Below are 15573 nucleotides of genomic sequence, written 5' to 3'. Positions count from 1 at the left end.
AAGATTAATTCTGCTTATATTATTTGTGCTGTTTTTTGTGATTCATGTAATGATTCCCTCCTACACAATCACTTAAACAACTCATCAAAAAGATTAAATATTCAGGCCCACATGAAGCGTGTAACCGTTTCAAGTCATGTTTTAGTGAACGAAGGACCTGTCAGACTAAGGGAGCAGGAAGTGCCTACTTTGAATGGCACTGTGACCTGCTTTTTATGTAGAATCTGGGCTGGGTGGATGGGTGTTTTGTTGTTGTTATTGAGGCCCTTACCAAGTGGCAAATGGACCTTTACAAATGTCATGAGCTAGAGCCCATGTACCCGAATCCCTTCTCCCTCACTGATCTCTCCTACCAAAACCAGGGCTTACTTAAGGGACGCTTTCGCTGTAGCCTCACCAAATTAGACTGACATAGCCCAGGAAGAAGAGGAGAGAGAGCAAAGACAGAAGCAAAACATGTACTTTGCTACCAAGCCAAAAATGTGATCCAATCAAGGTCAATAAGAACTGGTAGGCCTCATTGTCAACCTTTCTTTTACTACACAATTCTTTTTACCTTTTAATTACAACAGAGGTAATTATAGAGTATTTTCCACACATAAAGCATGTTTTCCACCTGAAAAAGGCTATTCTAAGGTTGAATGATAGTATGTATAAAGCGTAAAGATGGTACTAGGGCAGAGGTAGGCAATTCCGGTCCTCGAGAGCCACAGGCTGGTCAGGTTTTCAGGATATCCACAATAAATATGCACGAGATTTGCATCTCAAGGAGACAGTGCATGCAAATCCATCTCATGCATATTGTAGATATCCTGAAAACCTGACCGAGGACCGGAATTGCCTTTTCATTAAAATGTAATTCTATCCCCCCCTTACTCTTCTCTTCTATATGTAAACCTTTTTTTTCCTTCTCTTCCTAAATTTTAAGTCCTTGTAAACCGTGCCGAGCTCCACATCTGTGGAGATGATGCGGTATATAAACTTAAGGTTTAGTTTAGTTAGGACTTGTACACAAACCCTTTTGTGGCTTTGGCATTTCAAAATTGACATTCAAAGCGGTGGGCACTGGAGGATTAAGTGACTTGCCCAGCAGCACTGGGATTTTGATCTCACCACCTCTGGGCGCAGAGGCAACCACTCTACCAGTGAGCCACACCAGGGCAAAGTTGGAGCTGAGCTGGGATTTTTCTAAAATACTTCTGTGCGTGTACAGAGCACATGTGTTTTAGAGCAGTAGGTCCCAACCCTGTCCCGGGGGACCAGCAGCCAGTCGGGTTTTCAGGATATCCCTAATGAATATGCATGAGAAATCTGCATACCTGTCACTTCCATTACATGCAAATCTGTCTCATGCATATTCATTAGGGATATCCTGAAAACCCGACTGGCTGCTGGTCCCCCGGGACAGGTTTGGGAACCACTGCTTTAGAGCAGGTGCAAATTAATACATCAGCACATGTGCACTTTTGTAGCAGGTTCCCGGAGTATATTTCAGAAAAGCATACAAGAACTTAGGTTGCCTTAACAAAAGACAGTTTTGGAAATGTGATAGGTAGCCTGTTAACAAGATTACCTAGAAACAGAGAAAATGACAACAGAGACCATTTGCCTCTTCAGTCTGTTTTTCCAAACCCTCTCCTTTAGAGATCCTAGGTACCCTGCCCATGCTCTCTTGCATTCACATACAGTCCTCGTTTACACCACCTTTGCCAGGAGGCTGTTCCACACATCTGCCACCCTTTCTGTAAAGTCAGACTCTCTTAGACTGCTCCCTAGTCTACCCCCCTCCCCTTTTCATACTCATGGAGTCCAGAGCTTCCCATCATTTGAAAAGAGGCCCACTTCATATGTATTTATGCCACAGAGGTATTTAAATGGCTTTATCTCATGTTACATTGGTATTATACATACAAATTGCAAGTTTCCTGAATCTGAACATTGGCTATTAAAAGGCAAAGGAGCCCAGTTGTATGTATCCGCAGAAACAGCCCTTCCATACACACGAAGCCACAGACCTGTCATGACGGGGCGAAAAATTCTGACCATGCTGGAGGCTCCTGGCATGGTCTGTATTTCTGCTTAAGGATTTCAAATACACTTTCTCAGGTTTTCAAAGGCAAAAAAGAAAGCTCAAGGTTGAATTTTTAGAAAGAGAACAGGGGTAGGCAATTCCGGTCCTCGAGAGCCACAGACAGGTCAGGTTTTCAGGATATCCACAATAAATATGCACGGGCTAGATTTGCATCTCAAGGAGGCAGTGCATGCAAATCCATCTCATACATATTCAGTGTAGATATCCTGTAAATCTGACCTGCCAGTGGCTCTCGAAGACCAGAACTGCCTAGCCCCATTATAGAACATGGTCTCCCTGCAACAAAGGCATGTATCCTATAACATGGATGCTCAGATTAACATGCCAATTACTTGCATATTGGCCAAAAAGTACCTCGTGGCACTGCTCTGTAAATACTGTGCAATTGACAGGTAGGTGTACACATAGTGGGGGCTGGGTAGGACCATACTTACAGGGCTTCTCAATTTCAGTCCTTGAGGTTCTCAGGCAGGCAAGATTTTCAGGATATCCATCATGAATACCCATGAGAGATTTGCATGCACTGCCTCCATGGTATGCATCCTGAAAGCCTGGCCTGCCTGTGAACCTTGAGGACCAGACTTGAGTAGCCTTGCTTTATAAGTTACATGTGCAGCTTCACGGCTCACACAAGCACTTACGCCTAAATTATAGGGGTGTATTTCATCTGTTACACCAGTGTGCTATAAAGGGAAATAGGCACTTTTTCCCTTTATAGAGCAGATGCACTGTTATAAAATTACCCCCCCCCCCAAATCATCCAACCTGTCAAGTAAGTTTCTTTCTACACAGAGCACATGACAAACACTCAGGAAAGCCATATTGCAAGTAGGAGGAATTTAAAATATGCATTCAAATATTTTCTTATATTCCAAATCTAATTATGTGCCAGCCCACTCTTTCACTAAAATCAATCACACTTGACTTTTTTCAGATCTTTGGTTTGCTAATTCATGAGCTGAATCTTGAATTGTCTTTTTAATATTTTATTACAAATGTTTTAGTGACTACAAAAAAGCAGGCTATGGTCATTTCCAAGAAAGAAGAGCTTGCTTACAAGGAAAGCAGCAAGCACTGAAGGAATGGAGTTTTCAGACAGGAGGCGGCTCTCGCTTTTCTCACTCTAGGTAGAGCTCTCCTCTCCGAGTCACAGACTAATTTGGAGAGAAACACAGCCAAATAAGTTTCAGTGAAAATCCGGCAGGAACTGAGACCAACAGCACGAGAAACACCCCCTACGTGAAGCAGTAATAAAACTGTCCTGAATTAGTCACATGCGTATCTCCAATGGTTCAAGTTCAGTACCATCGCAGACAGTTTACTTTGTGTCTACGTGCTACGACTGATGCAGATGAGCTGTGGCATTCAAATGACTACCACTTACAGCTGCTAAACTACCTATTTTCAAGCAGCAACATCAATTCATATGCTGATTATTACATTTACCGTACTGGCCATTAAGTATGAATGCACTTCTGTGTACTTTTTAGGTATAAGTTATAATCTGACTCTTAAAACAACTACTGACAAACCACAACATAAATAGGAGTATAGTGTACCATTTTAAACAGCAGCATGGTAGCACACACACAAACATTACATGAGAACTAGAGAATGACACTGGGACAAATATTTCCCCCATCCCTGTGGTAACTAATTTTCCTGTCCTGTCTCCACGAGTTCTTTTACCATCCCTGCTCTGTCCTCATCTACACAAGCTTAAAAAAACCTTAAAATCATAAGTGTTCAAGGCTTGTGCGGTTAAGGCAGAGCTTACAGGAATGAGGCAGAGGCAGGGACAGCGACAAAACTCATGGGGATGGGGAAATTGAGTTCCTGTGGGAACGGGGACAAATTTGTCCCCGTGTCATTCTCTGAATTCATGGTACTACGAACTATTGGTTTCACAGTATAATAATGTATTGCACAATCCCTTCACCAGTGAGCACCATCTCACTGTTAGGCACCTGTCTAGTCCAAACTCATTTCTATATTCTAGCATTAGAGAAGGGGGTGGCTATTAAGTGTGGGCCATATACTGGGGCTGTTCCTATGGCAAATAAGCATTTCCTCTTGTGCTCTTTCCTGCCTTTTCTATTTTAACATGTATTAATTGTAAACTTCTCTGGTGATCCTTGCATAGGTTACGTATAAAGCATTTTGTTCAAAGTACATGTTACTTTCATTTTATGATGCAAAGTTTGTCTATGATAAAACAGATGCTAATCAGCAAGTTTGGAAAGATATATGCTTCAATGTTCTCTGGCTCAATATTTCTGTACCTCTCCCCACAATATGCAATCTCCCCTCACCTGTAGATGAGAGGAGGAGATCAGTACTTTCTGCCTGCCTCTTCCTGCTCCTCTGCTGGCTTCAATCTAAGGTCTGAAATGAGTGGAGGGCACTACATCCCAGATGTTTAGAGTCCTTAGGACTGGCAGGTCTTAAATTATAAGTAGAGAATGACACGGGGACACATTTTTCTCCATCCCTGCAGGAACTCAATTTCCTCATCCTGTTGTTGCTGTTCTTGTCCCTGCCCCATTCCTGTAAGCTCTGTCTTAACCACAGAAGCCTCGAACACTTATGATTTTAAAGTGTTTGATGCTTGTGCAGATGAGGACAGAGCTTGCAGGAATGGGGGCAAGGACAGGAAAACAACTCGGCAGGAAGGGAAAATGAGTTCCCACAGGGACGGGGAAGTATTTGTCCCCATGTCACTCTCTAATTATAAGTAAACATACAGTATACAAAAAGACATACCCACATACACATATAAACTTTGTTTATATATATATATATATATATAATTTTGGATGCAAGGTTTCAGAGGTGAAGTAAAAACAGTCTCTCCCTCCTCTCAGCTCCATCTGGTAGTAGTTTTTTCCAGTCTGGAACAGGCAGGTGAAATTTCTCCTGTGCCACTTCGCAGCAGAGCCTCTCCTTGCTTGAATAAGATTAGGAACTTAGACTGCTAGAGTTCACTTTGGATGTTTCATGTCAAAATTTGAAGGTTAATCCTGGGAGTCTAGTCACCACGCCAAGCTGAGTTGGTGTAAAAAATAAAATAAAATAAGTCTAAAGGAAACTGCAAGTAAAACTGTCCCAGTAGATTGCAATTTCTCACATTACCTCTTCACAAGCCAGGTCTGACTCTTTGGGAAGCATTTGATAACTAAAATGTCCAACAGGTAGTTTCATGTTGGACATGATGGGTTGTGTCCCTCTATTAAAAGAGAATCTGGAAAATACAGTTTCATAAGGGGAAGAGAAGAGAAAAATTGAACATTGTAATAAAGTGGAGAGATTGCAAAGGGCAAGGCTGAACTGTCCTATAAATAAAGAAATTGAGAAGAGACCTCTGTTTGCTCGGCATCTTCTCCTGTCACGCGTCACTCCACACCTGGACAGCTGTTCGCCTCGAGCTCGACGCTTCCACGGCCGCGGGCGGGGCCGACGCCGACCTGCGCCGCGCGCGCCTCCCCCAGGGCGCGCAGCCGCCCAGCGCGCAGCTCTTCTTGCGGCGGCGCAGGCTCGTCTTCAGGCGCTGCGCGTGCACGCCCAGGTAGACCTCGGCCTGGCCCAGCCCCTCCCCCTGGCCGGCCACCTGCACCTCGGTCTGCACGAAGACCAGGTGCAGCTGCCGCACGCGCCTCTCCAGCTCGCCCAGCGCGCGCCGCTGGCTCTCCACCTCCAGCAGGCGGCGGCGGGCTTGGGCCAGCTCCAGGCGCTCGGCGGCGGCGCGGGGGGCGCCCGGGTGCAGCCTCAGCTCGCTGCCCAGCGCCTTGGCCAGGGCGGCGGCCGGCTCGGGCTTGCGGTTGGCCGCCTCGGGGCGCGCGACGGCGGCGGCGGCCGGGCTCGGCTTCGGCTTCAGCTCCCGGCGGCTCGGGAAGACCTTCTGCAAACCCCGCAGGCTGCGGGCCGAGACCCGGGCCAAGCGGCGCCTCCTGGACCCGGGCATGGGAAGGACCCGGATCCCAGCGACGCTCGGCAAAAGTTGGGCGCCGGAGCTTGTCCGCGCGCGCTTTCTTGCTACTAGACCGGAAGCCGGCCGCCGCTTCCGCTTCCACTGCGCGTGCTCTTTGCAATGGAGAATGTTTTGCTCTCACACCTCCGAGGCGAAGCTCCCTTGCCATTTGCTAATTCATTTTTTTCAGAACTTATTTACTCTTCCTGCCCCGTCATTTGTGCAGCTGCCACTCTTGAGATGGCAAAGTGCTCCGACCTGAACTTGCAATAACTGCAGCTCTAATGAGTTATGGCAAGCGGTCAGAAGTAAAGACCATAAGGACACACAGCATTGGAAGCAGTGGATCCATCGGCTGTAGCTTTAGAATATGGAGATTCTTCCAAACTCACATGTGCATCAGCTCTAACAAAATTAAAATGAGGTAATTAGCAGTTGTAATAAAATCCAAAAGATTCGATTGTTTTATTTCAAGGTTAGGGAAAAAAACAAGCAAGTGGGCGGCTTATTTCCAAAACCAGCTGTCCATATCATCTATTTGCATTAGACTTAGAGGGTTGTAGAAAAGGAAAAAAAAAAGCTCTGCAATCAAAGCATTTAAAATAATTTATTTTAGGTTCTTTATGATGAGCAGGTGATGCCTGAGATTAGCAGAGATTGCTGGGCTGCCTTTTACAGAACCTTATACTAGTATTGCACCAATAAGGAAACAACAGAATAAAAGAATGAACTGTTTGAACGAGAATGTAATATCCCCAAAAGAAAAGCTTAGAAACAGAGCGCAAGAGTTATGCATGCTAACTTGACTTCAGCAATCTGTGCTTTTCGATCTGGCTGCAACAGTAGCTCTGATTCTGAGAGCTGAGCTGAGAAGCAGCTCCTCTACAATAATCCAACTGAAGCACACCTACCCCCCCCCCCCCACACTCCAATATCTTATCCAAGTATAGAAGGAGCATGAGGGATGGAAGCAAAAGGAATTTGAGGAAAATAGGAGAAAAATGAAAAGAGAAAGAATTTAATGACAGAAACAGCGAATGAAAAAGATGGAATAAATATTTATATGATTAAGTACAGTATAAGAACATAAGAAGTTGCCTCCGCTGGGTCAGACCAGAGGTCCATCGCGCCCAGCAGTCCGCTCCCACGGCGGCCCATCAGGTCCATGACCTGTAAGGTGGTCCTTGTCTAAAACCCTTTATTCCCCTTTATGCTTCTATCTATACCCTTTCATAATCCTATCTCTACCTCTATCTGTATCCCTCAATCCCCGCATCCTTCAGGAATTTATCCAATCCTTCTTTAAAACCCCATAGTGTACTCTGTCCTATCACAACCTCCAGAAGCGCGCATTCCAGGTGCCCACCACCCTTTGAGTGAAAAAGAACTTCCTAGCATTGGTTCTAAACCTGTCCCCTTTCAATTTCTCCGAGTGCCCCCTTGTTCTTGTGGTTCCCAATAGGCTGAAGAATCTGTTCCTCTCTACCTTTTCTATGCCTTTCATGATCTTAAAAGTCTCTATCATGTCTCCTCTGAGTCTCCGCTTTTCCAGGGAGAAAAGCCCCAGCCTTTCTAACCTGTCTGCGTATGGAAGGTTCTCCATACCTTTTATCATTTTCATTGCTCTTCTCTGAACCCTCTTCAGTATTGCCATGTCCATCTTAAGGTACAGCGACCAATATTGGACATAGTACTCCAGATGCGGGTGCACCATCGCACGATACAGTGGCATGATGACTTCCTTCGTCCTGGTTGTAATACCCTTCTTAATAATACCCAACATTCTGTTTGCTTTCTTTGCGGCTGCCGCACATTGTGCCGTTGACTTCATTGTTGTATCCACCAGCACACCCAAATCTTTTTCAAGGTTACTTTCCCCTAGTACTAATACCCCCATTTTATAGCTGAACATCAGGTTCTTTTTCCCTATATGCATGACCTTGCATTTCTCTACATTGAAGTTCATCTGCCATTTATGAGCCCACTCCTCCAGTTTGTTCAGGTCCCTTTGTAGGTCTTCACATTCCTCTGCGGTTCTAACCCTGCTACAGAGTTTTGTGTCATCCGCAAATTTTATAACTTCACACTTTGTCCCTGTTTCTAGGTCATTTATAAATACATTGAACAGCAGCGGTCCGAGCACCGACCCCTGCAGAACGCCACTCGTGACCCTACTCCAGTCCGAGTAGTGGCCCTTCACTCCAACCCTTTGCTTTCTGCCTGCCAACTAGTGTTTAATCCATCTGTATACGTCCCCTTCCACCCTGTGGTTCCACAGTTTCCTAAGTAGCCGCTCATGGGGTACCTTGTCAAAGGCTTTTTGGAAGTCAAGATAAATGATGACTACGGGTTCCCCTTTGTCCATCTGGCTGTTTATCCCTTCAAAGAAGTGCAGTAAGTTTGTTAGGCACGATCTTCCCTTGCAGAAGCCATGCTGGTTCGCTTTCATTTGTCCATTTTTTTCTATGTGCTCATAGATGCTGTCCTTTATCAGCGCTTCTACCATCTTGCCCAGAACTGAAGTCAAGCTTACCGGCATGTAGTTCCCCAGGTCACCCCTCGATTCCTTTTTAAAGATAGGTGTAACATTTGCTATTTTCCAGTCCTCCGGGATCTCCCCAGTTTTCAAGGATAGGTTGCAAATTTGTCGGAGTGTTTCTGCTATTTCGTTTCTTAATTCTTTTAATACTTTTGGGTGGATTCCGTCCGGGCCCGGTGATTTGTCACTTTTCAATCTATCTATCTATTGGAGGACATCCTCATGGCTTACCTCTATTTGCGACAGTTTTTCTTCTTGGTCTCCACTTATGATCTCTTCGGGTTCTGGTACATTGGATGTGTCCTCGCTTGTGAAGACTGACGAGAAAAACTTGTTTAACCTATCAGCTACCTCTTTTTCCTCCTTTACCACTCCCTTTCTGTCTCCATCATCCAACTGTCCTACTTCCTCCCTCGCCGGTTGCTTCCCTTTAACGTATTTGAAGAACGTTTTGAAATTTCTTGCTTCCCCAGCCAGCCTCTCTTCGTATTATCTCTTTGCTTTCCTAACCACTCGGTGACATTCTTTTTAGTGCTTCTTGTGTTCCTTCCAGTTTTCCTCGCTTCCCCAGCCAGCCTCTCTTCGTATTCTCTCTTTGCTTTCCTAACCACTCGGTGACATTCTTTTTGGTGCTTCTTGTGTTCCTTCCAGTTTTCCTCGGTTTGGTCCTTTTTCCATTTTCGGAACAATTTTTTCTTGTCTCCTATCGCTTTCTTCACTTCATTTGTTATCCATACCGGGGCTTTTGTTAAATTTTTTTTTTTTGCACCCTTTCCTAAACCTGGGGATGTACAGAATTTATGCTTCTTGCACCGTGTCCTTGAATAGGGACCAGGCTTTTTCCACGGTCTCCATCTTTCTTGAGCTGTTTCTGAGTTTCTTTCTCATCATTGCTCTCATAGCGTCGTAGTTCCCTTTCTTGAAGTTGAGCGTAGTCGCTGTGGTTCTCTTCACTTTTGATGTTCCTACTTCTAATTTGTACTGGATCATGTTGTGATTGCTGTTTCCTAATGGTCCTACTATTACCACTTCCTTTGCAGGTCCCCCTAGCCCGTTGAGGATTAGGTCGAGAGTGGCATCGCCTCACGTTGGTTCGCTGACGAGCTGTTCCATGAAGTAGTCCCTCACAGCCTCTAGGAATTCTGTTTCCCTCGCGCAGTTGGAGTTTCCAATAATCCAATCTATCCCGGGGTAGTTAAAATCCCCCATTACCATTACACTTCCATTTTTGCATTCCCGCCTCAATTCTGCTTCCAGTTCTTTATCGTTTGCTTCTGTTTGTCCAGGTGGATGATAGTACAGTCCCAATTTTATGTCAAGTCCATTTCTTCCTGGTAATTTAACCCATAATGATTCCAATCCTACCACTTTTGCTGCCGTATCCACTCTGGTTGAGTGAACGGTGTCCTTTATTTATAGTGCTATTCCTCCCCCCTTCTTGTGAGTCCTGTCTCTTCTATAGAGTTTGTACCCTGGCAGTACAACGTCCCATTTGTTTTCCTCATTCCACCATGTTTCCGTGATTCCAATGATGTCTAGGTCCTCTTTTTTGGCCGTGACTTCCAGTTCTCCCATTTTGGTCCTTAGGCTCCTTGCATTAGCGTACATATAGTAAATTAATAAAAGATACTAGAAGAAAATCACAAATTATCTACTGGCTTTTACCAAATGTAAATCCTCTTAAAAGAAGAAAATGCCAATTCTGCTCAAAGGTACAGTAACTTGCCTTAAGCCAAAATGAAAAGGCCAGTCCCAAGCCCGCGAGAACTGACAGGCAGCCATTCGGACTGCAATGGGGGGGGGGGGGGGCTTAACAGAGAAAATGTCTAAGTAATATACAAATAAAGCTTCCAATTATATTAGAGAGGGATTCAGAACTTTTTTTTCTTGGTTTTTCCTTCTCTACAGGTGGGTGCATCTTATGGTCAGGTGCGTCTTATGGAGCAAAAAAAAATACGGTATATATGATATTTATGTTCAATATTCATGTTTTTAATGTTCGTTTATTAACAATGCTCATGATTCAGAGGATGCTTATATAATTGTATACTATATTTCTGTTACATGTTCCATTGTAGACTCCTGAGGCAGGCCCCTTTTGGCCGAAACACGATTGTGTTGAGTCTATCGTAATAAAAAAGACTGAGCACCAATTGGTCACCTTTGTTGTTGCTTTTTGCTATTCACTGGTGTGAAGGCAGTTTCTCCTGTTTGTTTGTCAAGCAATCCCTCTCTCTAATATAATTGGAAGCCTTATTTGTACATTACCTAGACATTTTCTCTGTTAAAAAAAACCCCAAATTCATTTTCAGAATCTTTGAGCTTTTGATCACATTCAACTGTAGCTCCTCTAGAAAATCCATCTTCCTTGACACTAAGCTCTAAGTCACACAGCATGACTCATTCTTACAAGGCAGCTAATAAGCTACTTTACAGCTGCCTAGCAAAATTTCCCAAGGGCAAAAATCCCCACCCAACAAGTAATGGAGAACTATCATTCCCTAGAGGTACATGGATAGAAGTTAGATAAACAGGAGTCAAACTAGGCACCCCTATGATTTACTCAGAAATAGCAGTGTTCGGTTCTATACTTTTCCAGGGCTAATAATACTAGGGAAAATGTTTACATCAGGTTAAAAGCTGAGTATGTCCAGGACTGGTTTGGCATTAAATATCCCGGCACTGCGGGAGGCACACAGAGCTCTGGTTTCTTTCATACCTGACCTTTCTAGTGCTCTAAAACTACTGCAAAATAGAAATATATAAAGAGCTTGTGGTGCTCTCCAGATGATAATCCCTGGTTTAAGTCAGTAGGTAAAGGGGTAGAAAGAGGATCAGTGGCTGTTCCTTGGGTTTTCAGATCCTGCCACAAGCCAGGTCATTTACAGAGGAAAATGTGTTGACTGCAAGTCTTTGCTTCATAATTTAACTGCTGCTATGCTTTGCACTGATCTATTTTATTTATAAAATTTTATATTGTCCTGCATCAGTTACAAATATAAATTTTTTTTATGCTTTATCTTTACAATAGATCAAAGCTGCTCACCACATAACACACCTCATAACCTCCCCCTTTTACAAAACCATAGCGGGGTTTTTTTAGCGCAGGCCAGGCGTCGGAGCTGTTATCACCGCAGCCAGCGCTAAAAGCCATGTTACAGTTTTGTAAAAGGAGGGAAAATATCATTAAGACCCAAAAATAAAAAAAACATACTTTAGTTCACATAATAAACTCACTTTTCTGTTTTGTTCCCACTTCTTTTTGTGGGGTTTCTTTTTGTAGTTGTGGTGCTGATTTTTAAGGGAACCAATAATTCACTTTCTACTCTAGCTCAGCAGGAATTGAATGCCAATGTAAAAATGCCATGCTTTAGTTCTCTTCTGAAGTGAGAATAAGTTCAACTTCTGTCTCAGTTCAACATGAAACCAAATTCCAAAGTTAGGGGGGCCAGCATAACAAAGAACCCCCCCCCCCCAATCACACATTTCCAAGTTAATACTAGACAAGTTTGGTCAAGAACAGGTACCTGAAGTAGTGCTCGGCGGAATAAGAACATATGAATTGCCGCTGCTGGGTCCGACCAGCAGTCCGCTCACACAGCAGCCCCCAGGTCAAAGACCAGTGCTCTAAAATGAGTCCAGCCTCACCTGTGTACGTCCTAGTTTAGCAGGAACTTGTCCAGGACTAACTCTACAGCCCTGACCACAATGTGGAGATGCAAGTTTTTGGTTAGTTCTAAGTGCATTTTTAACTAGCAGAAAATGCAGACGTGATTCCAAACAACATGGACATTGCAGAAAGAATAAGCTTGCCCAAAAATGTTTCAAGGATACAGTGCTGAAAAGACTGAAAGCAGCAATAATAATAAAAAATTATTTATTCAAATCAGTTATGAAAATCATTAGGATCCGCCTTTTCATTCTAATCCATTTTCTAAGATTAGTGTACAATGTTAGATGATGTTCCTATTTAGCTACTTCCACTGTATAAGGTTGGAAAACTTCAATGTGTCAGGCTGCCCAAAACTGAGGCCTAGCTCGCAACAAAAATGCAGCAGGGCTTTGGCTGGAGCTCAGAAATACAGCAACTGCTACAAGAACAGCTAAGGAGAATGGTTTCACACAGGTCTGGACATTTTCACAGGAGGGATAAGAGAGAGAGGTCAGACTGTGGGAAGCATGCTGCATAAGAGAGAAAAATGAGAACAAAGAATAGCAAAATAAAAGAAACTGCAAAAAAGTTTTTAAAAATTGTGTTTGAATGCACATACCATTTTCTCTGGCTCCTAAACATTTTCAGATGGCACCTACATATTTTCTATGCCATCTCTATACTAGTATAAATTCAAATAAAATAGGACAAGGCTCTGCCACCTCAGGTATAATGTCTGCATGGATTCCCTATAGGAAATTAATCCATGCAGACATTATACCCAAGATGATAAAACTTATTTTCATGGTTGGATTGGTAGTGCTCAACAAGCCCTCAAGATAGTGGCATCTACAGTCTCGACCAGAAGAATACTACATTGTTTATCTTCATTCCAAAAATGAGACCTCACCATTTTTCACCCCAAAAAGGGTCCATAGGGAAAAACCAAAATGTGCAGCAGCAAGGTCACAGGAGGGAGTCAAAGAAATGCAGGGAGATAAGGGAAAGGAGTGTGCTATATAGGAGGGGATGAAGGATATGAGGGAGGATGGGAGCGATGGGTGGAAGTAGAGAGAGGAAGAACACAGTACATTTTCTCAACATGAGAAATGTTTTCCTTAGGGAATTTCCACACAGGAATAACCAAGAGTGTTCTAGGAATAAAGAGAAATGCCAGTAAGAATAGTTCATCTTTTATTCCAAAGTATATTAATTAAAAAAAAAAAAGTTACAGTATATTAAGAAAAGCTAGAATTAAAAGAGGACTTGTATACTGCCTTTTTGTAGTTACACAACCTTGCTCATAGCTGGTTTAATACTTCAAGCATTTTCCCTATCTGTCCCGTGAGCTCACAGTCTATCTAATGTACCTGGGACAGTGGAGGATTAAGTAACTTGCCCATGGTCACAGGGAGCAGTGCGGGGCTTGAACCAACATAACCTCAAGGTGCTGAGGCTGTAGCTTTAAACGCCACGCTGCACTCTCCTCCTAAGAAAAACTGAGTCAATATTTTGAGAAATCAAAGCACCAAAGGACTCATAAAGGGATGTAAGGCACAAGCAAATCAGAGAAATATTTAGGACCAACCTGCTGAATCCCTAACCCCTATATGTCCTATCTGTCTGTCCAAATTAGACTGTAAGCTCTTCTGAGAAGGGACTGTCAAATGTACAGTGCTCCCCTTTCAGCGCTATAGAAATGTTAAATAGTAGTCACAACTTGTTCAATATTCAGTTAGTGGTAATGAGTAATTTTCTAAATGCTGATAACAGCCAACTAAAATAGACCCAGTTGTTCACATCTTTTCCAGGGCTGCTGCAGTAGTCAGGGCTGATAACTGGGCAGTGACACTGTATAAGTGATGCCAAATATTAGTGGTTGACCAGCTCAGGATGGTTTAATTGCATCCTATACTGGACATATAAATAATGAAGGCTTTGAAGCCATTAGATAACATGGTCTGTGCCCCTTGTCCCATGAAAAAGACAAGCCACAGCAGTTGTCTTGACAACAGGCAATTTTCGGAAGCTGAACATAATAGACTAGTTATGTACAATTAATACCAGACAAAAAAGAAATTCAACAGATCTGCAATGAGGATGCAATGGAACAAAGGCAAGAAAAGAACTGCAGATGAATGTACAAGATGCAGGCAAAGTTTATTTAAAACCAACAAACAATTTGTTGCGTACAAAAAGACCACTTGGTACAGATTATGGGACCCAACATGGTCCATGTTTCAGCTTCTAAATGAAAGCCTTCATCAGGGGTGTGCTTGTAACCACCAGCAGATGGTGCTGGTGTAATGAAAACTAAAAAGGATTGCCCTAGGCTTGTATGACCAACTAAATATCTTGCAAAAAAATGGAATACTCGGTCTCATATGCTGCTTGGAAATCCACGTTGTTGAGGAATTTCTGAAACTTACAGGTGTCACAGAAAATTGAGGTTGGAGAATGAATTAAAATAAGGTGTCTATTAAAGATTTGGGACTCAGATGGATCTATAGGGACACAGTCTGAGGCAATTGTAATTAAGGATTGGAAGGTTTAAATTGCTGATTTCAGCTAATGCTAGGAAGTTCAGAAGGTTGATTTTGTGACTCAAGAGACATAGATTTATGTACTATTCTTCACATGGATCCATGGGGATAAGGTTCTCAGAGGAACAGGAAATTTGAGTGTTTTACAGAGAATCTGTTTCTTTTAGAATAAAAACTACAATACTAATTTGAAGGTGATACAGAAGTTAAGATGTGTCTGCAGAAAGTAGGGCTTTTTACTAACAGAATGGACTTTTAATATTAACATTGACGTAAGGCATTTTTGGAAAGGAAGTCATGTGATCAGTTTATAGTTTATAGTTTATTCAATTTTTGATTAAACGCTTTTTCGTTTCTTCAAAGCGTTGTACAGAATAAAAATAACTTTACAGATAAAAAATAAAACATTTAATACAAACTTTTAAGATCGACATGACTGACGTATTAGGTAATTATAGACAGGCATACAATAGACACGATTGGTAAAGGGGGTAAGAAATACAATTGATAAAATAAAAATAAGAAACATTTAAGGTAAACACAAAAGGAATTAGGGGGAAGGGTATAAATTAAAAACTAGTATTAATGATTTGATGTCTGAAATGTGCCTCTTTATTTTTATTTTATTTTATTTTTTTTTCAGTTAAAAGCTTCGTTAAAAAGGAAACATTTTAAGTTACTTTTAAATTTTTTTAAGTTTTTTTCCATTTTTAAATATAGTGGAAGAGTGTTCCAGATTGTTGGGGCTGTGACTGAAAAAATTGAGGTACGGCGTGTGCC

At 42.6% G+C, this 15573-nt stretch overlaps 1 protein-coding gene across 5 annotated transcripts; it reads right to left on the bottom strand.

Annotated features, from left to right (window-relative positions):
• Positions 1-4705: 4705 nt before the first annotated feature.
• On the bottom strand, positions 4706-6424 carry TRNP1 (TMF1 regulated nuclear protein 1). 5 transcript variants are annotated; one of them, XR_004540284.1, is made up of 3 exons: positions 5496-6423; positions 5225-5333; positions 4706-5137 (listed from the first exon to the last, which is right to left on the bottom strand). XR_004540284.1 is itself a non-coding variant. In XM_033954009.1 (2 exons), exons 1-2 carry the CDS (start codon positions 6051-6053, stop codon positions 5093-5095), a joined length of 603 nt encoding a protein of 200 aa, XP_033809900.1. In that variant the 5' UTR covers positions 6054-6424; the 3' UTR covers positions 4706-5092. The 5 variants fall into 5 exon arrangements, 3 of the variants coding, with proteins under 3 accessions (XP_033809900.1, XP_033809903.1, XP_033809902.1); XM_033954009.1 differs by lacking the exon at positions 5225-5333 and having other exon boundaries at positions 5496-6424; XM_033954012.1 differs by having other exon boundaries at positions 4706-5333.
• Positions 6425-15573: the final 9149 nt, after the last annotated feature.

This window comes from Geotrypetes seraphini, chromosome 8 (genome assembly GCF_902459505.1).
Source record: "Geotrypetes seraphini chromosome 8, aGeoSer1.1, whole genome shotgun sequence".
In the NCBI taxonomy this organism is placed as follows: Eukaryota; Metazoa; Chordata; class Amphibia; order Gymnophiona; family Dermophiidae; genus Geotrypetes; species Geotrypetes seraphini.
This window is presented reverse-complemented; position numbering and strand designations above follow the sequence as displayed.

Coding starts and splice junctions, on each gene's coding strand:
- TRNP1 (XM_033954009.1), bottom strand. CDS start 6,053: ATGCCCGGGTCCAGGAGGCGCCGCTTGGCCCGGGTCTCGGCCCGCAGC. Junction 5,138..5,495: donor CGAGGCGAACAGCTGTCCAG/GTGTGGAGTGAC, acceptor ACACCAACTCAG/CTTGGCGTGGTGACTAGACT.